General features: G+C 37.7%; 3 protein-coding genes across 3 annotated transcripts; 2 read left to right on the plus strand and 1 right to left on the minus strand.

The window, feature by feature from the left end:
- The first annotated feature begins 5,239 nt into the window (after positions 1–5,239).
- On the plus strand, positions 5,240–5,992 carry LOC117628933 (uncharacterized mitochondrial protein AtMg00810-like). Its single transcript, XM_034361477.1, has 2 exons — positions 5,240–5,590; positions 5,744–5,992. The coding sequence occupies exons 1-2, from the start codon at positions 5,240–5,242 to the stop codon at positions 5,990–5,992; spliced, it is 600 nt and encodes a 199-aa protein (XP_034217368.1).
- An 8,001-nt stretch (positions 5,993–13,993) lies between these two features.
- Positions 13,994–14,341, minus strand: LOC117628934 (skin secretory protein xP2-like). Its single transcript, XM_034361478.1, has one exon. It carries the CDS (start codon positions 14,339–14,341, stop codon positions 13,994–13,996), a length of 348 nt encoding a protein of 115 aa, XP_034217369.1.
- A 1,095-nt stretch (positions 14,342–15,436) lies between these two features.
- On the plus strand, positions 15,437–16,558 carry LOC117628008 (extracellular ribonuclease LE-like). Its single transcript, XM_034360350.1, has 2 exons — positions 15,437–15,773; positions 15,931–16,558. Exons 1-2 carry the CDS (start codon positions 15,501–15,503, stop codon positions 16,369–16,371), a joined length of 714 nt encoding a protein of 237 aa, XP_034216241.1. The 5' UTR covers positions 15,437–15,500; the 3' UTR covers positions 16,372–16,558.
- The last annotated feature ends 1,889 nt before the right edge of the window (positions 16,559–18,447 follow it).

Raw genomic sequence — 18,447 nt, forward strand, 5'->3', positions numbered from 1 at the left:
CAACCATTACCAAAATTTATAGCTCTCAATACTTTTTACTGGATCCACCTATCTCACGGATGGATCTCGGGCTGACTAAAGCCTGAGCTAACACCTCCAGGGTCTACTGGATGTTAGGATCTCCCTACCTACTAAGTACAGTAGGTACGGCTTCTGACGAGCCTTTACAAAAGATTATTCTGCCGGTTCAAATACCGGTGCAGTTCCTGTCTGCCTTGGGAATCTCATCCCCTTACATCGAGATAACTGTTTAATTTTCCTATGGATACCACCACCTTTTGGGCCAAACTTGAAAAGAAAACGAAGATGCACAGAGTGCAAAGTCTACAGGAAGTAAAACCTATGCTCTGATACCAAATTGATAGGACCCGACCCAATTTCCACTTTGGAATTTGAGCCAAGTCCTGTGCGTGTCCGACACCTGGCAATGTCGGGCACAAATGACCTTTTTACCCTTCTTGTCTCAAATTCTTTTTAACTTCCCTTAGACTTCTGTCGAATTTTCGGCAGAATCTCCCCTGTATTTTGACTAATCCCAAAAATTTTCACCTGTTAAACAACCCATAAATTCACACCAACTGCCAGAATATTCCAAATAACAGATCTCCCCTCCAGTTTTCCAACTTCAACTATATATATCAGAGCATTTTCTAAGTTTCAGGGTTTCAACTACAAAACTTTACCTGACGTGGTGATGCGGAGGCTTTGAATGGCCCGGTGGTGGATCCCGCGTATTTCTATGGCCTGGGGGCGAGAAACAGGTTGAAAATGTGAGTGGATCAAACATAAGATTTATGAAAACAGTTAAAAATCATAATAATCCCCATAATAAAAATAACTTGATAAGTAAGGCTAAAGTTCACCTGTGTTTAATATAAGGTATTCATCCGAATATATATATAATCGTATGCATGTAGCTTCATAAAACTGAACAATTATATGAAGATATAAAATGCGCAAATATCAAAGAAACTGGTTTGAAATAGCTGAAAAACATAACTGAATAAAAGAGCTTAAAATCCTTGGAAAATACCACCTATTTGTACCCCTGTCATATCCGTCAATTCCCCTGGCAGGTCTCGGGCGCCACGCAGTCTACCCGAGCCGCAAACTGGCAGAATCAGGGGACTATGATCAGCCTGATCTACCGGCAGATTTCTCGAGGACACCAAGTCAGCTCGAGTCGCTCTGGCAAGATGCAGGGGACCGTAGTCAGCCTGATCCGCAATCCTGGCAGGTCTCGGGGACACAGAGTCAGCCGAGCCACAATCCTGGCAGGTCTCGGACACCAAGTCTGCCGAGCCGCAAATCCTGGCACTCACGGTCCGAGCGTCCCCGAAACTCGTGAGGCAAAGTCAAGTGCATTGACGTAACTGAAATCAGACTGGATGTCCGTAGACATCGGTCCAACTGTGGGTAATCACCAAAGAAAATGGGTACGATGTGGTTTTAAAATAAATTCCTTTAGAAAAATATCTGAGTAATAACTGTAAAGCTCAAGTTGTGCTGCGGTCTCAACTGATTCCAACCTCAAACTCTGTTTCTATAACTGGTAATTAAGCAGCACAGACTTATAGAACTATTATTGTACTAATCATGTTCGGAACCACAATAAAGCTTACTCCAGATCAAATAAAGAAATTTATTCAAATAAACTCATTTATATAAAATCAATATAAAATCACTTATGAAATCTTACTTATAGAAAATTCTCTATATAACTCATTTATATAAAATAATTCGTGAAAGGAAGTCCACTCACAGATGGTCCGAGCTAATTTGACCATTCGAAGGTCCCTCCTGCAGGTCGACTGGACATTTGATGCCTGATTATCCATAAATAATAAATCAATAAACTGCTGAATAAAAGAATTAAATTAAACACCCTGCCCCCGGCTCCTAGAAATACATGCATTCAAAACCAAGTTACTCCTGAGCCCACATTAGCTTTTTAGATAGTTAGAACGGTCTTAAGAGACCCGAAGCCTTACTAAGCGATAAACTGCCAGATCGGCCGATCTGGGACCCCGTGGGTCCACGATCTCCAATAGCCAATCTGGGCTCCTCTGAAGGTTCCTTACAGAGGAGGAACCATGTTCTGCGAGTTTGGTCCGAAACGGACGGTCGGATTAGCCAAAATCACGTTATCGCTTAAAATCCAAACCCTAGCCCCAGGGTTTGCGATTCCGGAGTATCCGGGACCCCGATTCGCGATCCGTCAAATCCTACGCGATTCTGGAATCACGCACACCGACATATCCAAAATTCAGCGCGATCCAACGATTTAACGACACTGCCCCCACGGATCGCGCGATATGGAAAATCTGTTCGGGGCTCAAACGGACTCCAAATCGAGATCTGTGAAATCCTACGCGCTCGTGACGGCACGAGGACCTCAAAACTGTCCAGATTCATGCCACCATCCTTGCCCACGCGCCGCCACACGCACGGGCAGAACGGGTATCCAAAGCGATTAGGGTTCGTCGAAAAATCTCGGAACCAAGACTCCAAACTCCTATCCTAGGTAAAAAACCCCATTTGGAGTCACTTTTGTTCTTGGACATACCCCAAAAAGTGACCAGAAACAGTAGTTCTAGGCGGCCGAAGTTTCGGCCAGAATTCAAGTTCAAAATTGATCGCTTTAGAGCTAAAATCAATCGAAATCCATACATCCATCAGCTAGAACGTGAAAAATAGCTGAGAAAACATACCTTACTCGATCGATTTGGTGGAGAATTGAAGGAGAAAATCGAGCTGGAAGTTCGGGTGGATTCGAATGAACATCCGTCGGAAAACATGGTTTTCCGATCAGCTCCGGGCGGCCCAAGGGTGGAGATCAGTTGGAAAAGGTAAGGGACTCGATGGCGGTTCCAACGCCACCGGTCCCGCGGCCATTGGTGCTCGGAGGCGGCGCCAGCATTCTCTGGAAGGCGGCGGCCCGTTTCGCGCAGAGAGAGGGAGAGATGCTGGGTTTATATAGATGCAACTTTGAAATATTTACGGTTATGCCACTGAGACTCTTTTGACCATAACTCTTTCGTTACAACCCCGATTTGGGTTTACTCCGTGTCTACGGACTCGTTTCACCGTGCTCTACCCAACAGTGCAAGCAGAATTCCCAAATTCTTTCTCGATCAAAAAGTCACCTTTTTTCCTATTAAATAATGCGAGGGCAAAATCGTCCTTTTGCTAAAAGACATTTTCCTTGATTTTTAGATATTTTCTTTCTTTTTAGATATTTTAGTTTGGGTTATTACATTATCTGTGCAGCAAGTTACTGAGCAGTTAAAGTGCGTTGTACTTATGTATCCGTCTTTTGTCTTACTATAAGATATCTAGACTCGGGAGATCTTTGGTCATGGTACTAAAAATGGGGGGCTTTATTATGTGGATGATGTGGCAAGTAGTCGGGTTCTTCATGCTGGTAGTGCCAAAACTTCTCAGCATTTCCGAAATTGGTTGCTACATTGCCGATTTGGTCATGCCTCCTTTGGACATTTATGACATTTGTTTCCTGCATTATTTAGTGGTGTCAATGAGTCTGCTTTCCAATGTCAAACTTGTATTTTAGCCAAGAGTCATCGAGTATCCTACCCTCCAAGTTGTAATAAACAGCTTATGCCATTTGATTTAGTTCATTCTGATGTTCGGGGACCTTCCCTTATTTCTACAGCCTTAGGAGTTCGCTGGGTTGTGTTATTTGTGAATGATTACACTCATATGATGTGGTTATATGCGATGAAAAATAAAAGTGATGTGGTTGAAATTTTTCAGCGTTTTTATCAGATGATTCAAACTCAATTTATACTTCCCATCAAGGTTTTTCGATCTAATAATGGTGGAGAATTGGTTAATTCGGCGTTATCCGATTTTTTTCACACTAAGGGTGTATTGAGACTACTTGCCCTCAAACACCACAACAGAATGGGGTTGCTGAACGTAAAAATGGGCAGATCCTTGCTGCTGCCCTTGCTCTGCTGCTTGGTGCATTAGTTCCAAAGGGGTTCTGGGTGGATGATGTTACTTATGCAGTCTATCTCTTGAATCATCTACCTTCTCGAGTTTTGGATTTCCAAACTCCTATGCAGGTACTAACCCATCATCTCTTTGCCTCTTCTATGTTGACTTTGTCTCCAAAGGTGTTTGGTTGTGTCGTCTATGTTCACCACCATCAGAATCAGAGGAGTAAGCTGGACCCATGTGCTCTCCGCTGTATCTTTCTGGGTTTCTCTCCTAATCAGAAAGGCTACTGATGCTGTCATCCTACAACTCGACGTCTCTGTCTTTATGGATGTTACCTTTATTAAGGATGAAATGTTCTTCTCTGATACACCCAAGCATGTCCTTCAGGGGGAGACTAGTAGTGAAGGACATAGCTGGCTAGATTTACAAGGTGAAGTAGTATTGGATAGTTTGATACAAAGGGAAGAACCGACCAAACCTACTGAACCGGCTGAACTTGATACCCTGGCCGAACCTGCTACACCCGTTGAACCTACTATTTTAACTGATGTCACTGTTGTCACTGAACCGATTACCCCTTATGAAGCTTCCCTAATAGTACCCAATCAAGCTCCCCTGGATAATCCTAAGGTAAGTGCTTCTATTCATACTGCTGATAATTCTTATGTTTTACCGCCTAGACGAAACCGTGGGTTTCCACCTGATCATTACTCACCAGAAGGCAAAGCAAGATATGCTATTGCCCATTATGTGACGGATCACATGTTATCTCCTGAGTGCAAAGCTTTTGTGGCCAGAATGGATAGTATTAAAATTTCAACCCGTATTGAGGAGGCATCTAATGATCCAAAATAGGCTGAAGCCATGAATATTGAAATGGAGGCGCTGCAGAAAAATAATACATGTGACATTGTTGATCTACCAAAGTGAATGAAGCATGTTGGATGCAGATGGGTGTTTACAGTTAAATATAATGCAGATGGTACTGTGGAGAGGTACAAGGCAAGATTAGTAGCCAAAGGGTTCACTCATACATATGGAGTTGATTATCATGATACTTTTGCACCTGTGGCTAAGATGAATACTGTCAAAGTTTTGTTGTCAATTTGATGTAAAAAATGCATTCTTACATGGTGAACTAGAAGAAGAAGTGTACATGAGTCTTCCACTGGGGTATAGCATTACCGGTGACACGGGGAACGTGTGCAAATTAAAAAAGGCGTTGTACAGGTTAAAGTAGTCTCCTCGGGCATGGTTTGGCAGAATTACTACAGCTATGAAGAAGTTTAGTTATCAACAAGCCAATACTGATCATACTCTATTCATTAAACATAGGGCTGGTAAGGTGACTTTGTTGATTATTTATGTTGATGATATGATTGTGACTGGTGATGATACTGCAAAAATCGAGGAACTACAGAAGTGTTTAGCATCTGAATTTGAGATAAAAGATTTGGGTAGTCTGAAATATTTTCTAGGAGTGGAAGTCACTCGATCTAAACATGGCTTATTTCTTTCACAAAGGAAGTATGTCATGGACCTGTTAGCAGATACTGGAATGCTTGACTGTAAACCAGCTGATACACCTATTGTTGAGAATCACAAACTTGGTGTTTATGTGGATCAGGTCCTAACTAACAAAGAAAGATACCAAAAGTTGGTTAGGAGATTTATTTATTTATCATTGACACGCCCTGATATTGCCTATGCGGTAAGCGTTGCTAGCCAATTTATGCATTCCCCTAGTGATGATCATATGGCTGCTGTGATGCGTATTTAGAGTTACTTAAAGTCTGCTCCTGGGAGAGGTTTATTATTTAAAAAAAAAAATGGCCACTTGGATCTAGAAGGTTACACTAATGCAGATTATGCAAGGAATATTACAGATAGACATTCTACATCTGGTTACTTCACATTTGTTGGTGGTAACCTAGTTACGTGGCGTAGCAAGAAGCAAAACGTTGTGTCTCGGTCCTTTGCAGAGTCTGAGTACAGAGGGATTGCCCAAGGGGTTTGTGAAATACTGTGATTGAGGTGGTTACTTGCTGAAATTGGGTTTAGACCGGATGCTACTACAAAGCTCTACTGTGATAATCAGTATGCATTTGAAATTGCTAACAATCCAGTGCAACATGATCGAACTAAGCATGTAGAAGTTGATTGGCATTTCATTAAGGAGAAACTGGAGCATAAGTTAATTTCTATACCTTTTGTGCCTTCTTCAGAGCAGATATGCTGACCCATGCCTTGTCAAAGCGCCGATTTGAAGACTAACTTGACAAGTTGGGCATTACCGATATCTATGCACCAACTTGAGGGGGAGTGTTGGCATGAGTCAACGTTCCTATTAAGAATAGAATTTTTTCCTATTAGGAATAGAATTTATATTTTATTGTAATTATCTAATTTGAGTAGAATTAGGAGGTTTTGTACACATTTTCTATTTGTACCCACTTTGTATACCCATTCTTTATGTAGTATATATATTCCTCCTTGAGAAAAGAATAAACATATCAGTTTAAACCCTAATTATTTTTTAGTATACGCAGTACAATTTTTCTTCGTCAATCCCTTACCTCCCACCGAGTCTCATATTCATGTATAAATATGACCAAAATTTCTATAGCATCTTGAACTTAACTTTAATTTTTTACTACTTTTCTTAAAACTCTCTTCTCCCCTTTCTTGAATGGAAACACCTATAAATAACATAAATTTCCTTATTTCTTTATTCAAGAAAGTAGAGTTTTAACTTTCATTCGGTGTAGGTGTAGGTCAAAGATGACTACCAAAATTATGAAAAGGTCCAGTGTGCTATCACTATCTTGGTTGCTGTGTGAAACTTTTGTCCACCAATTTTCTTGTTCCACCTTCCGAATTTCCTTGGTTCTGTAAACTCACTGATGAATTTTACACCTCCTGAGTTAATACCAATAATTCTGAGACTTGTTCCTCTCCATTATTACTTATTGCATTCTCATACTTCTTTTGTGTGATCCTCTTATTTTACTTAAAACATTCTTAGTGTACTGCAATTTGTCCATAGTAGTGCTTCTTTTCTTGTTGATTCTGTAGGAGAGAGAAATACCAATATGTGTGGTTGGCTTGAACAGTTTCTTCTGAGTTCTGAAACACCAGTCTTGTTAAAACATCTTCGATCATTTGGTAAAAGAAAACTTCTCATTTATGTCTGTGTTAAGTATTCCTTTACTGTTTTTTCTGCAGTAAACTCAGAACTTTTCCATATAGTCCCTTAAATACTTCTCTTTTGTGTGCCCGTAACTTTTCCCAATATGAACTACCTGTTGGCAGAACAATACAAAATATTATTATAATAATTCTCAACAAAATTGTAACCATCAAATATAGAACAAATTCACATGAAATTAATGTAAATCAACAAACACAAATGTGTAGAAATACTGACAACTTTAGCGATTGAGGCTTGCAAGAATTGCAATTAATGTCCTAAAGACAGATTTTGCCCCTGCCCTTGTGCTCGTAGTTCTATAGGCGTTTATCTCTCAGGATTCAACAATCGATAATCCTAAATTGAAGCACTTCAATTTAAGAATCTGGCAAACCAATTGTATATTTGTACTCTCCAGACACTTAGGAAGGAAACTTGAAGATTGATACTCTAACATAGCATGAGTGGAGAAAAACTCCTTATCAACATTCCTCTGGAATGTCATATAGCTTAGGTTTATATAGAACCCAAGCGACTTTTTGGAATAGCAATGGTGGTTGTTCACTAATTGACGCCACCCATGCGAAAGGGAAGATGCAACTTCTCTAATTGAATTGCATCAGGTTTGTATGCTATGTGATTTTTCATATTTAAACATAATAACTGTTTTCATTCACACATTAAAATTAAATATTATAATATATAATTTCCAACACTACCAGTATGAAATTGTTTAGTCAATGAAAACTTTTCCCTTTCAATCATTCTGGATGCTTCATAAAAGTCTTTATATTCTTGCTTTTACGAGTGCCAAATTGTCAAAAGTTTTCTTTACTAGTGACCACTTTCACTGTTTGTAACTTGCAGTTGAATTGATATGCCAAAATCAAAACTTTGTTTGCCAAATTTTATTGCTGAATATCGAAACAGACTTATCAAACTCCAAGTTGAAGTTTGATTTTACAATCCTACTGAATGATTCTAACTTCCTTGCTATGGAAAAAATGCAAACTACATAAACTAGCTCAAAAGGAAAACAAAACCAACTGAAATACTAGCTGCTTAATGTATTTGATCTATGATCATTTTTCTCCTTGGTTGGTGGCATCTGGTTTATCAGTTCCTTTACCCTTGTTCTTTTCCAGCCATTTCTTATATCTTCTGCATTCTCTCTTCATGTGCCCAAATTTCTTGCAAAAGAAACACTTCAATCCAACAAGTTTTCCTTCCTTTTCTTCCTCATGTTTTCTTGCTTTCCCTGCTGTTGTATAGGTATTCCCATACGATTTTGGCTTTCCTTTTATATCATGTTATGCATTGATATGGTTTTGTTCCCTCTCTTTCTTGTTGTCTTGTTGCTATTGCACACAAATACCTATTAGATCATTCATAATCCACATCTCCTTTTGAGCAATGTAAGTGCTATTGAGAAGTTTGAAAGTACTCGGCGGAGAGTTGATTGCAAAATCACCATCATAGCTTCATCTACATTCACATCCAGGGATCTTAACTTGTTTCCAATGCCGAGCATTTTTGTTATGTGAACCCTGACACAACCTTCCCCATCATATTTCAAATCTGTCAATTGACCCGTCAAGTTTCCTATCTCAACTTTCTTAGATTCTTGAAACTTTTCTCCAATTCCCTTAAGGAAAGCCTTAGCATTGTCAGATGAAGGAATGACACCTTTCACAGAGGGTGAGATCGATCTTGTCATAATGAGAATGGCCATTCTGTTTGTCTTGTTCCGTTCGGCATATTTGGCCTTGACTTCAATTGAGGCATTAGCAGCTGGTTGTTATGGCGTGGATCTTCTTTCAGTACCATCACAAAGACTAGCAGTCCTAGAGCAATTTCCAAATCCTCTCTCCATTTGGTGTAGTTGGAGCCAGTGAGTGTTTCGATTGAATTATGGTTAACTGTAAATATGTAAAATATAAAATATGATGTCTATCCCCATTTTCTGTACATTATCAATTCACACCTGTGGGTTGAGAATTGAACATGTTTTAGTAATCACCAAAACACATGACACATGAATTTCTTTTATGTATTGAATTCTCATATATGTGGACAGAAAGAAATCTCCATGAATTCATAAACCTCATGTTTTGCATCACACCACAGTAGATTTCCGTAAACAAGACTACCAACATCTGTGGTGTGGACATAAGGTTTTTTCTCATTTACATTGATCTTCTGTGCAATCTTGATCAGTTTCCTTTGAATACAAGATTCCTTGATTAACTATGCATTGTGGCTCGCTCTAGTTAATACAGAATTTCTTGAAACCTTGATCTTTAGCCTTCAAGCATGGTGTTCATCCGTTTTCGCGTTTACTCTGTGATGGAAGGGCGAAGTTCCCCACTGACTTGGAGACCATGTGTTGGTCAACAAGTCAGCTTTCTTTGGTGTGCGAGCGTGCCACTGCTAGCAATGTAAATCCTAGCAGACTTCTTTTTAGAGTGGATAACTTGCGCCCTAAGTTACTGACTTCTAAAACAAATGACTGTGAATTTGGGTGAGGAATATCTCCCAAGTAAGTTCTTTTCTTGCCTCAGACTGGTGAGGACTTTCATAATTTATCTCAGTATCAAATGGCTGTTATGGCCAGAAATATTTGATAGAAGTTGGACTGTTTCAGGCAAAACTGCCTTTTACAAAACAATAAATAGGTATATCGACGTTAGGAAGGTCAAAAGATGGCCGGAACTCCGTTTCTGTTTGGATGGAAGGTTCTACTTTGGGCTGGACTGGACGCGCCTGGGCCGGTCCGTACTTGCTTCGTGACTTCAGATGCTAGGCTGACCTATAAATCGATACCAAAGTTCGATTTTGGCAGAGCTTTATGTTTACTTCACGCTTCGTGAGGCCTTTGAATGGGCAGAACTGCAGCTTCTTCAGTTTGAAGGGGACAGAAGTGGCTATTCTCGAGGGTTTGATAGGCTAGAGATCGCACTACGAGCGTTGTTCTGCTTGAGCAGGACTCTTCATGGGTTCGTTGAGGTCTCCACGTTTGTGAAAACTCAAACTCTGCTTGTCTTGGCTTTTGCTGAACCAAATTTGTAACGAGGGATCTCGTTTTAGAAGACTTATTTTCTAAGTCTGAACTTTGGAATTCTGATCTAAAGCTGGTTTCTCTTGGAATCCAAGTGAGCTTTTGGTTGTTTTCTTGTTGTTGTTTTTTTTGATTGATTGATGAATTGAGTGTCCTTTTCTTTCTTGCCTACTTCTGTTTTTATAAGAGACCTTCTTGGGGAGGTGGTTTTAATTTTAATAATGGGCGGCAAAAAGATCTCCTAAAATGTAAAGTAGAAAGGATTTTTATCAATCATGGCAGATAGGCTCTCAGTAGTCACCTCCTAAAGCAATCCCTTCCCTGGTTTCCTGGGTGGCAGCTTTCTATTTCAATGCCATCGTCTGTGTGGGCTGATTTTATGGCGGTTTGGTTTTTCTTTTGTATTTTCTGAACAACTCCCTGTTTCTTGTTTTTGAAAGCGTGACCCGTGAATTCCTTGGAAGATGTTGGAGCAAAATCTCTGAATACAGATGGGCTTTTGATCTTCTGTTGGCAGTGTTTCAGAGACGTCTCTTCTCATATAAAAACTTTAGTTGGAATTGCTGACTTTTCAAAGCTGAGGTAGCCACGTGGGTGTGTTTTTAATCTCTTGGGTTTGAGCCCAATCAAAAATTGTGGGCTGATCCTTGAAGCCTTAATGACAGCTTCCATGTTTGGTCTTTCTTGGGCTGGGCAAGTAACTTCACCATGGGCCTGTTTTTGAACTTTTTTGGCGTGCTAAATTTAGGCCCAAACACATGGATAACAAAAATCATATATTTGAAAACATGCTTAATAGATCTACATAAATAGAAAAGTGAAAAAGCAAAACCATGCTTCATTCAATTTTCAGTCTTCAAAACTAATTTGCAGCATGGTATGCAGCGGATTATTTTGTTTTGTTTCAATCGTTTTATGTTATTGTTAAAACATGCTTAGATCAACTTCTTTTTAGGTTTTAAAATACGCAACCTAAGCTCTAATACCACCAGGGACGTACCCACTAGCATGCTAACCTGGGCTAAAGCCCAGGTAACTTTTTTTTTTTTTTTTTTTTAAAAAAAGTTAAATTAATACTCTAGCCTAGGTCAGATTACACACAAATAAAAAAAGGAAAAAAAAATATATTGGTTCTTTGCCGTCAATCAGTGGCTGCAAATGGCAACCAATTTTATCATAATTACTTTCAATTTCAAACATACTTTCATCAAAATAAGTATTATTAACTATTCCCATTAGGACTAGGCTATCCAAATAAAATATTGTTAACTAATCCCACTAGAATTAGGCTAACCAACAAAAGAACTAAACCCCACACTCCACGTGAAAAAATTAGACTCCCACAAGGCATAGACATTCCCTCTCTCCTTTACCCCAAAAATAAAAAAATAAATAAAAATAAAAATAAAAAAATTAATAATTAGTGATTTTAATAGGTTTTTGTTATCAATGAAATTTACTTGTACAGTTGAGTTTTCAATAGGTTTGTATGTAAGCTAAATTTAGCCCACGCCATTCTAAAATCCTGGGTCCGTCCCTGGATACCACAACAAACTATATAGGCTGCATATATTAAAACACTAACATTGATCGTAACCAAGTTCTTCTACTCAGAATGATCCTTTAAGCTATTATTCTAGATGGGGTTTTGAATGTCTTTTTGCTGGTCTGATCGTCTGAGCAGGGACTTGATATTTATATGCATTGGCTCAAGATTCCTAGCCCATCAAGGAATACAAGAGCTATCCAAATTGCAGTGGTATAAGGTGCTCTAATCGATTACACATAAAGAATTTGTTGGAACAAGGATTTCTGTAAAACACAACTTCCCTTAGAACCAAAACACCAAATCAAGTTCTTAATGAATACAAAGACCTAGATCTCCTATGATGATTAGAAGACCACATTAAAGTGTTTTAAGACATAAAATATCTAACAATCCATGTACAGAATTCTATTGCTATGCTTCATCAGATAATTGGATAGTCCCTTCAGAGCCTAACCAAATGGATGGAATGGCTTCTATTTGTACATATGTGAATTGGTGCTGTATAGAAACTGGTTTTCTCTGTTCACATTCCGTTTGTGGTTTACTTACTTGACAATGTTTCAGGGCTGTTCAACTGTACACACTCCTATGGCACGCATGATTATATTTTTTTACTGCTTATTATCACAAAACGTCCTTAAGGCTTACGAAATTATCAGATTGCATCCTTAATGTTTTTTTTGTGTCACTTATGGTCCCCAAAGTTAGTATGTGCAATCACAAATGGTCCCTGCCGTTAGGTTCTGTCAAAAACTCTGTTAGTTTGCTGACGTGACATACATATATATCACAAAACATCCCTAAGGTTTACACACTTATCACAAATGCTCCCTACGAATTTTTTTTATTTTTTAATTTAAAATTCATAAAATTTTGATTTTCTTTTTAAAATTATTTATAAATGAAAAAACCACTTATAGAAGGATTTTAATCTTCAGGACCATTTATGAACCCTAAACCTTTAGTTTTTTTCATTTTAATATTTTATGAATTTTAAGTTATTTTTTAAAAACTTAATTAGTTTGTTGATGTGGCATATATATGGAACCCACAACTACAATAATATAGTGTCACATGTATTTAAAATTTAATATATGTTTTAAAATAATTATAATTCATAAAATTTTAATAAGAAAACAAAAATTTTATGAATTTTAAATTTAAAAAATTAAAAAATTTCGTAAGGACCATTTGTGATAGGTGTATGAACCTCAAGAATGTTTCGTAATATACATATATGCCACGTCAGCAAACTAATGGAGTTTTTGACGGAACCTAACAGCAAGGACCATTTGTGATCATGCATACTAACCTTGAGGACCACGAATGACCAAAAAAAAAAAAAAAATTAAGGATGCAATCTGATAGTTTCGTAAACCTTAGGGACGTTTTGTGATAATAAGCCTTTTTTTACACATGTATACCAAATTTTATCCATGGATGCATCTTGATAAGCACTTATGTCATCAACCACAATCAATCAACCTTCTTTAAAGGGTTTCGAGAGAGAGGAGCTAGCGAATTCAGAACCAGCTAAATGCTATTGAAGCCCGTCTTAATGGGACTGTCTTGAATCCGTTGCAGCCTCTTCTTGCAGTGGCCGGCAGGCATAGATAACATTCAATCTATTGACATATGGCCTTATTCATCAAGGCCTTGAAATAAGCTGCTAGGCCACAAGATGACGCAGCAGCAGCAAATGTCCATAACATTCAATCTATTGACATATGCTTCAGTAATAATTATAGTATTGTGTTGTGTATATATATATATAAACATTGATGCGGGCATTGCAAAGGGTATATATTTTTAAATTAGTAATAATGAAATTAGAATATAACATTGGATAATGTGGTATTATATGGTTTAATAATAATAATGTGGTATTTTTGTAATGAACAATGCTACTCAGTGGTGGATCCAGAAATTTTTCAACGGAGGTGCAATATTTAAAAGCTAAGAGCTCAAAACCCCAAAAAAAGAAAAAAAAAAAAGACAACTAACACCATGCATGCTATCGTCTTGAACATATATGATATAAAGCTTAAAATAAGGGTAGATTCCAAATGCCAAACCCCACTAATTTAAAACCTTACCTCCATTATAAACTAAAAACCAAAATATAAATGTAGCTAAGAAGCTGACCAAATTGGACATGCAACCTAGAATATAACCCCCACAAACAAACTTCTCTGATGATGATGATGATGATGATGATGATGTCATAAATCTTCTACTCCTCAGTCTTCTCAACCGGAACATCTGTGGTAGTTTCATCTGGTTTCTCTTCCTCTACAGGAGGAGCTGCTGGTGTCTCAGCACTTTCAGTGGTCTCTTCTTTGGTCTCCTCAGCAACAGCAGCAACAAGCTCCGCTGCTGTGACCTCTTTGGGCTCTTCAGCCTCTGTTTTCTCTGTTTCTGTTGCTGCTGGCTCCTCTACCTCAGCCTCAGCAGCCTTGTTTTCCTCTGCCACCTCCTTGGTCTCAACTTCAGCTGGAACTGGAGCTTCAGCTTCAGGAGCAGCAGGTGCCTCTGCCTCTGCTTCTGCTTCTACAGGTCCCAGCCCAGGTGGTTTGGGCATTTCGTCGAACAGGTGCTGTGTATCTCGTTTCTGAAGCAGAGGTGCAATTCCAGCTCTTGTAATGGACTTCTCTGGCGACCGGAGGTGCAGGTGCACCTCCTTGCGCCTGCACAGGTCCGCCACTGATGCTACTCTTGCCACATTTGTATATTACATTTCCATACAAGTTTTTATAAAAAATAGAGAAAATTTACTCCTCATTTTCATAAATGTTAGTTTTTATAAAAACTTTCAAAAGTAGCCAAACAGTTACCTAAAAAGACTCAAATGCCCTTAGAACTAAAACCTACTTAAACCTAAAAAGCAAAACTCTGTTTGAGACTTGCGAAGAGAAAACTATGATGGGTTCAGCCACCCTCAACCATGGAAAAATAAATAAAACTAAGATGAACAGAAAAATACCAACAAAAAAAATATATAAAACCTTTTAAAAAAAACTATTACAATAAATCATACGAGCTGCAATATAATCATATGTATTCACACTGAAAACTATAAAATTTGACGCATAAAAAAAAAAAAACTAACAAATTTGATGGGTCCACCCGCTCCACACCGAGGCCTTCTTTCTTTGGTGTAATTGTTGATTTTCAACAACAACATTTTTCTTTTCGAAATATATGATGGAGATTTTGACTCATTATTCAACAATTTACTACTCATTACAAGATGGGTTCAACAGAAGTGGTCTATGTTGGTTAAGGAAATAACTTTTGGAGACATGGGGAAATAAATACTCATATTTTCTGGAGAAATATACTTGGAAACAATGGGTATTTCATAATCCTTGGAAACTGGGTGGATTGCAAAGTCCATCTAATAAGCTTTGCGGCAAAAACTTGTTGAGGGTTGGTTTGTTATAATCTTTGTGTGAGCTGAGGAAGTCATGTTGCTGTACAAAGCTTGGTGTGGGGGACCATGTGGATGTTATGATTACTATAGCTCATATAGTCATGCCTAACACCATACACGCGTAATGGCAGTACATGTGGGCTTGGTAGGTATTCCATGACTCGAACGAACCACTGCAAAAAAGTGATCACAACTTCTAGTATAAATACTGTGTCTGTGTGTGAGAACTAAGCAGCATATTTAGATATATATATATATATATATATATATATATAAGGCATAATATATGAGATATTAGATCATCAGCATGCCATTAATATATGAGATATTGGCAATGTTAAAACTACTCCTTCTTGTGCTCTTGTCAGCGGCTTCTCTGCAAGCTATTACCACTCATGGGCAACCGTATGACTACCTACAATATGTACTACAATGGCAGAAGACGAAATGCTTGAAGGTCGGGAAACGGTGCACTCCAGTGCATCAACCATATGAGAAGTTCACTACTCACGGCCTCTGGCCAACCAACCTCTCCAATAAATTGACATGCAAATCAGCTTCAAAATTTAACAGCACTATGGTACGTATATATTTCTTTATTTCTTAAATCTTTTTATTCTTTCTTTAATGTACTTTATATTCATTCCTTTTATTTACAGTTTTCATTTATGATCGATTGATCTGATATCGCCAAATCTAATTATAGCTTTCTATCTTATAATAATATAATTAATTAGCTGCAAAATGATGCTTCATTGCTATCGAAGATGAAAGAGTCCTGGCCAAATCTGGAGCAGAGAGTTGCCCAAGGAAAAGACAACAATATGTGGTTTTGGGCGATGGAGTACGAAAAACACGGTACATGTGCCAAGTTTTCTAGCCAGAATACTTACTTGTCAAAAGCATGTGATTTGTGGGAAGAAAACAAGATTAAGGAGATTTTTGAGCACCACAAAATCTTTCCAACAAACGTGACGTCGTATAAAGATATTTTGCTTATGAATGCTATTCAAATGGAAACTCGCAGTTCTCCTCTCCTTCTTTGCCATAGAGTCAACGGCGATTATTTGTTGTGGGAGGTTGTCCTTTGCTATGACGACACGGCTAAAAAAAGGATGAATTGTTCTGATCAAAGTGCAAGACAAACAAATTGCGGAACGGACATCTATTATAAATAATAATTAGAGTATTACAAGTAAATAAAAGATATTGAGGAAGCTGCAAATTTTAAAAGTTAGTTCCTAACAATGGATATTGAGGATGTCCTTAGCAAATAATTCCAAGTCAGTCACTCAAAACAATAATTATAAATACAAAACCATATATAAATTTATCTTATAAGTGATGTTTTAACTTTTAATTTTAGTTGTTTGTGCAAAACTATAGATATGTTAGAAATTACACTTCACTTGATTACTCTCAGAATATCAATACAGATCATGAAGTGTTGCCATTGCACATAAAAAAAACATATATAAATTTAAATATATCCATACTTGAAATATACATAGTAAATTTAGTTTTAGACCCAATATACATTAAACATTTCCATGAATCACAATCTTTCCAATCGTTTTATTAGTCCCTGAACTTTGACCCGATTTGCATTTGAGTACCTCAATTTTCAAAATGGTTCCCGTGGTCCTTTAACTTTAGTTTCGTTTGGACAAATGGTCATGTTGTCAATTTTGTTAACATTTTATGTTAAATGCATAGGCAAAATGGTATTTTTATATTAAAATAAAAAAATTGAATAAAAAATCATATTTTTAAAATAGCAATAAAATAAAATCAAAATAAAAAACCAACAAAAATGAAGAAAAATAAAGTTTGGGGGGAGTAGAAATCGGGATAGAGAGGGAGAGAGATAGTTTAATTTGAATTTTTTTAGTTTTTTTTAATTTTTTATTCATATTTTAATCAATTTTGATACAAAAATACCATTTTGCCCTTGCATTTAACAAAAAAATTAACAAAATTGACGACATGACCATTTGTCCAAACGAAACTGAAGTTAAAGGACCACGGGAACCATTTTGGAAATTGAGGTACTCAAATGCAAATCAAGTCTAAATTCAGGGACTAATAAAACGATTAACCCCCCATATATTATTTATTCTTGTCTATATATGAGCAAAATAATTGAAAAAAAACATGTAAAATGAAGGGGGATGCTAATACTTCAAACTCAAAGCCACTCTAACATATGACTTGCTCATTCATCTCGAACTTTGTCCAATTGCATTTTGGTGTAGCTGTCCTTCCGTTTCATAAGTCTCGCATATTGAAATAAACATGAAAAGAGCATATAAAATGGTGAGGGCCTACAATGCTCTGCTTGGATTTGGCATTTTCAATCCCATATCAAATCTGAGAGCATGCAAATTAGGGCTGGACATCTAAGGCCGAAATACCGAAATCGTACACTAACCATACCGTACCAAACCGATTTCATACCATTTCATTTGGGATAAGGAGATATTCGGTATGATGCCGTACCGTATCAAGGGAGTATGGTATGGTAGCGGTACCAGGTATTTGGTACCGATTAGTACCGTACCGTACCGAATACCTGAAGTATAATTGTTTCATCTCTCTCTCTCTCTCTCTCTCTCTCTCTCTCTCTGGTTCTTTGTTTGGTTGCTGTTGCAGAGCAGTGTAGTGTCTTAGATTGAGATTTCCCTTATAAGTAATATATAAAAAAATCTTCAAATCCAACAGATACAATCCAAAACCTCACCCAAACCCACCTAGCCAAATCTATCTATCTCTCCCCTTGTTTTTATCTGCATGAAAACCCTAACAACATTCACCTTTTCCAAATCCCAGAATCAAATCCAACCAACAACATTTAAAATCCAACTACCCAAAACCCACTTCTTTAAACCAAATAACATTCACCAACGATCTAACCTCAACGCTCTTCAAAAACCCCTAGTCAGAAAGTAGACAAAGATTCACCTATTCTAGCTGACAACACCATCGTCCATGTCTGCTAGCTACTATATACACACACACATATATATATATAATATACGTGTATATTAGGTAGGTACTACAACCACAAAGACAAGAGTGCATGCCTTGTGTTGTGTTTCTTCTCTGTGGTAAGGTAAGCCTCAAGCAAGCAGCTTCCCTTAGAATTCTGGAAGAAGAACAACATAAGACCGCATGCACCTCTTATATAGCAGTAGTAAGCCTTCATAATATTTGCTTCACTATTTCAAAAATAAAACAGAGAGCGAGGTTGCAGA

This window comes from Prunus dulcis, chromosome 5 (genome assembly GCF_902201215.1).
Source record: "Prunus dulcis chromosome 5, ALMONDv2, whole genome shotgun sequence".
In the NCBI taxonomy this organism is placed as follows: domain Eukaryota; kingdom Viridiplantae; phylum Streptophyta; class Magnoliopsida; order Rosales; family Rosaceae; genus Prunus; species Prunus dulcis.

Coding starts and splice junctions, on each gene's coding strand:
- LOC117628008 (XM_034360350.1), top strand. CDS start 15,501: ATGCCATTAATATATGAGATATTGGCAATGTTAAAACTACTCCTTCTT. Junction 15,774..15,930: donor CAAAATTTAACAGCACTATG/GTACGTATATAT, acceptor ATAATTAATTAG/CTGCAAAATGATGCTTCATT.
- LOC117628934 (XM_034361478.1), bottom strand. CDS start 14,341: ATGCCCAAACCACCTGGGCTGGGACCTGTAGAAGCAGAAGCAGAGGCA.
- LOC117628933 (XM_034361477.1), top strand. CDS start 5,240: ATGAAGAAGTTTAGTTATCAACAAGCCAATACTGATCATACTCTATTC. Junction 5,591..5,743: donor TTGGTGTTTATGTGGATCAG/GTCCTAACTAAC, acceptor ATGCGTATTTAG/AGTTACTTAAAGTCTGCTCC.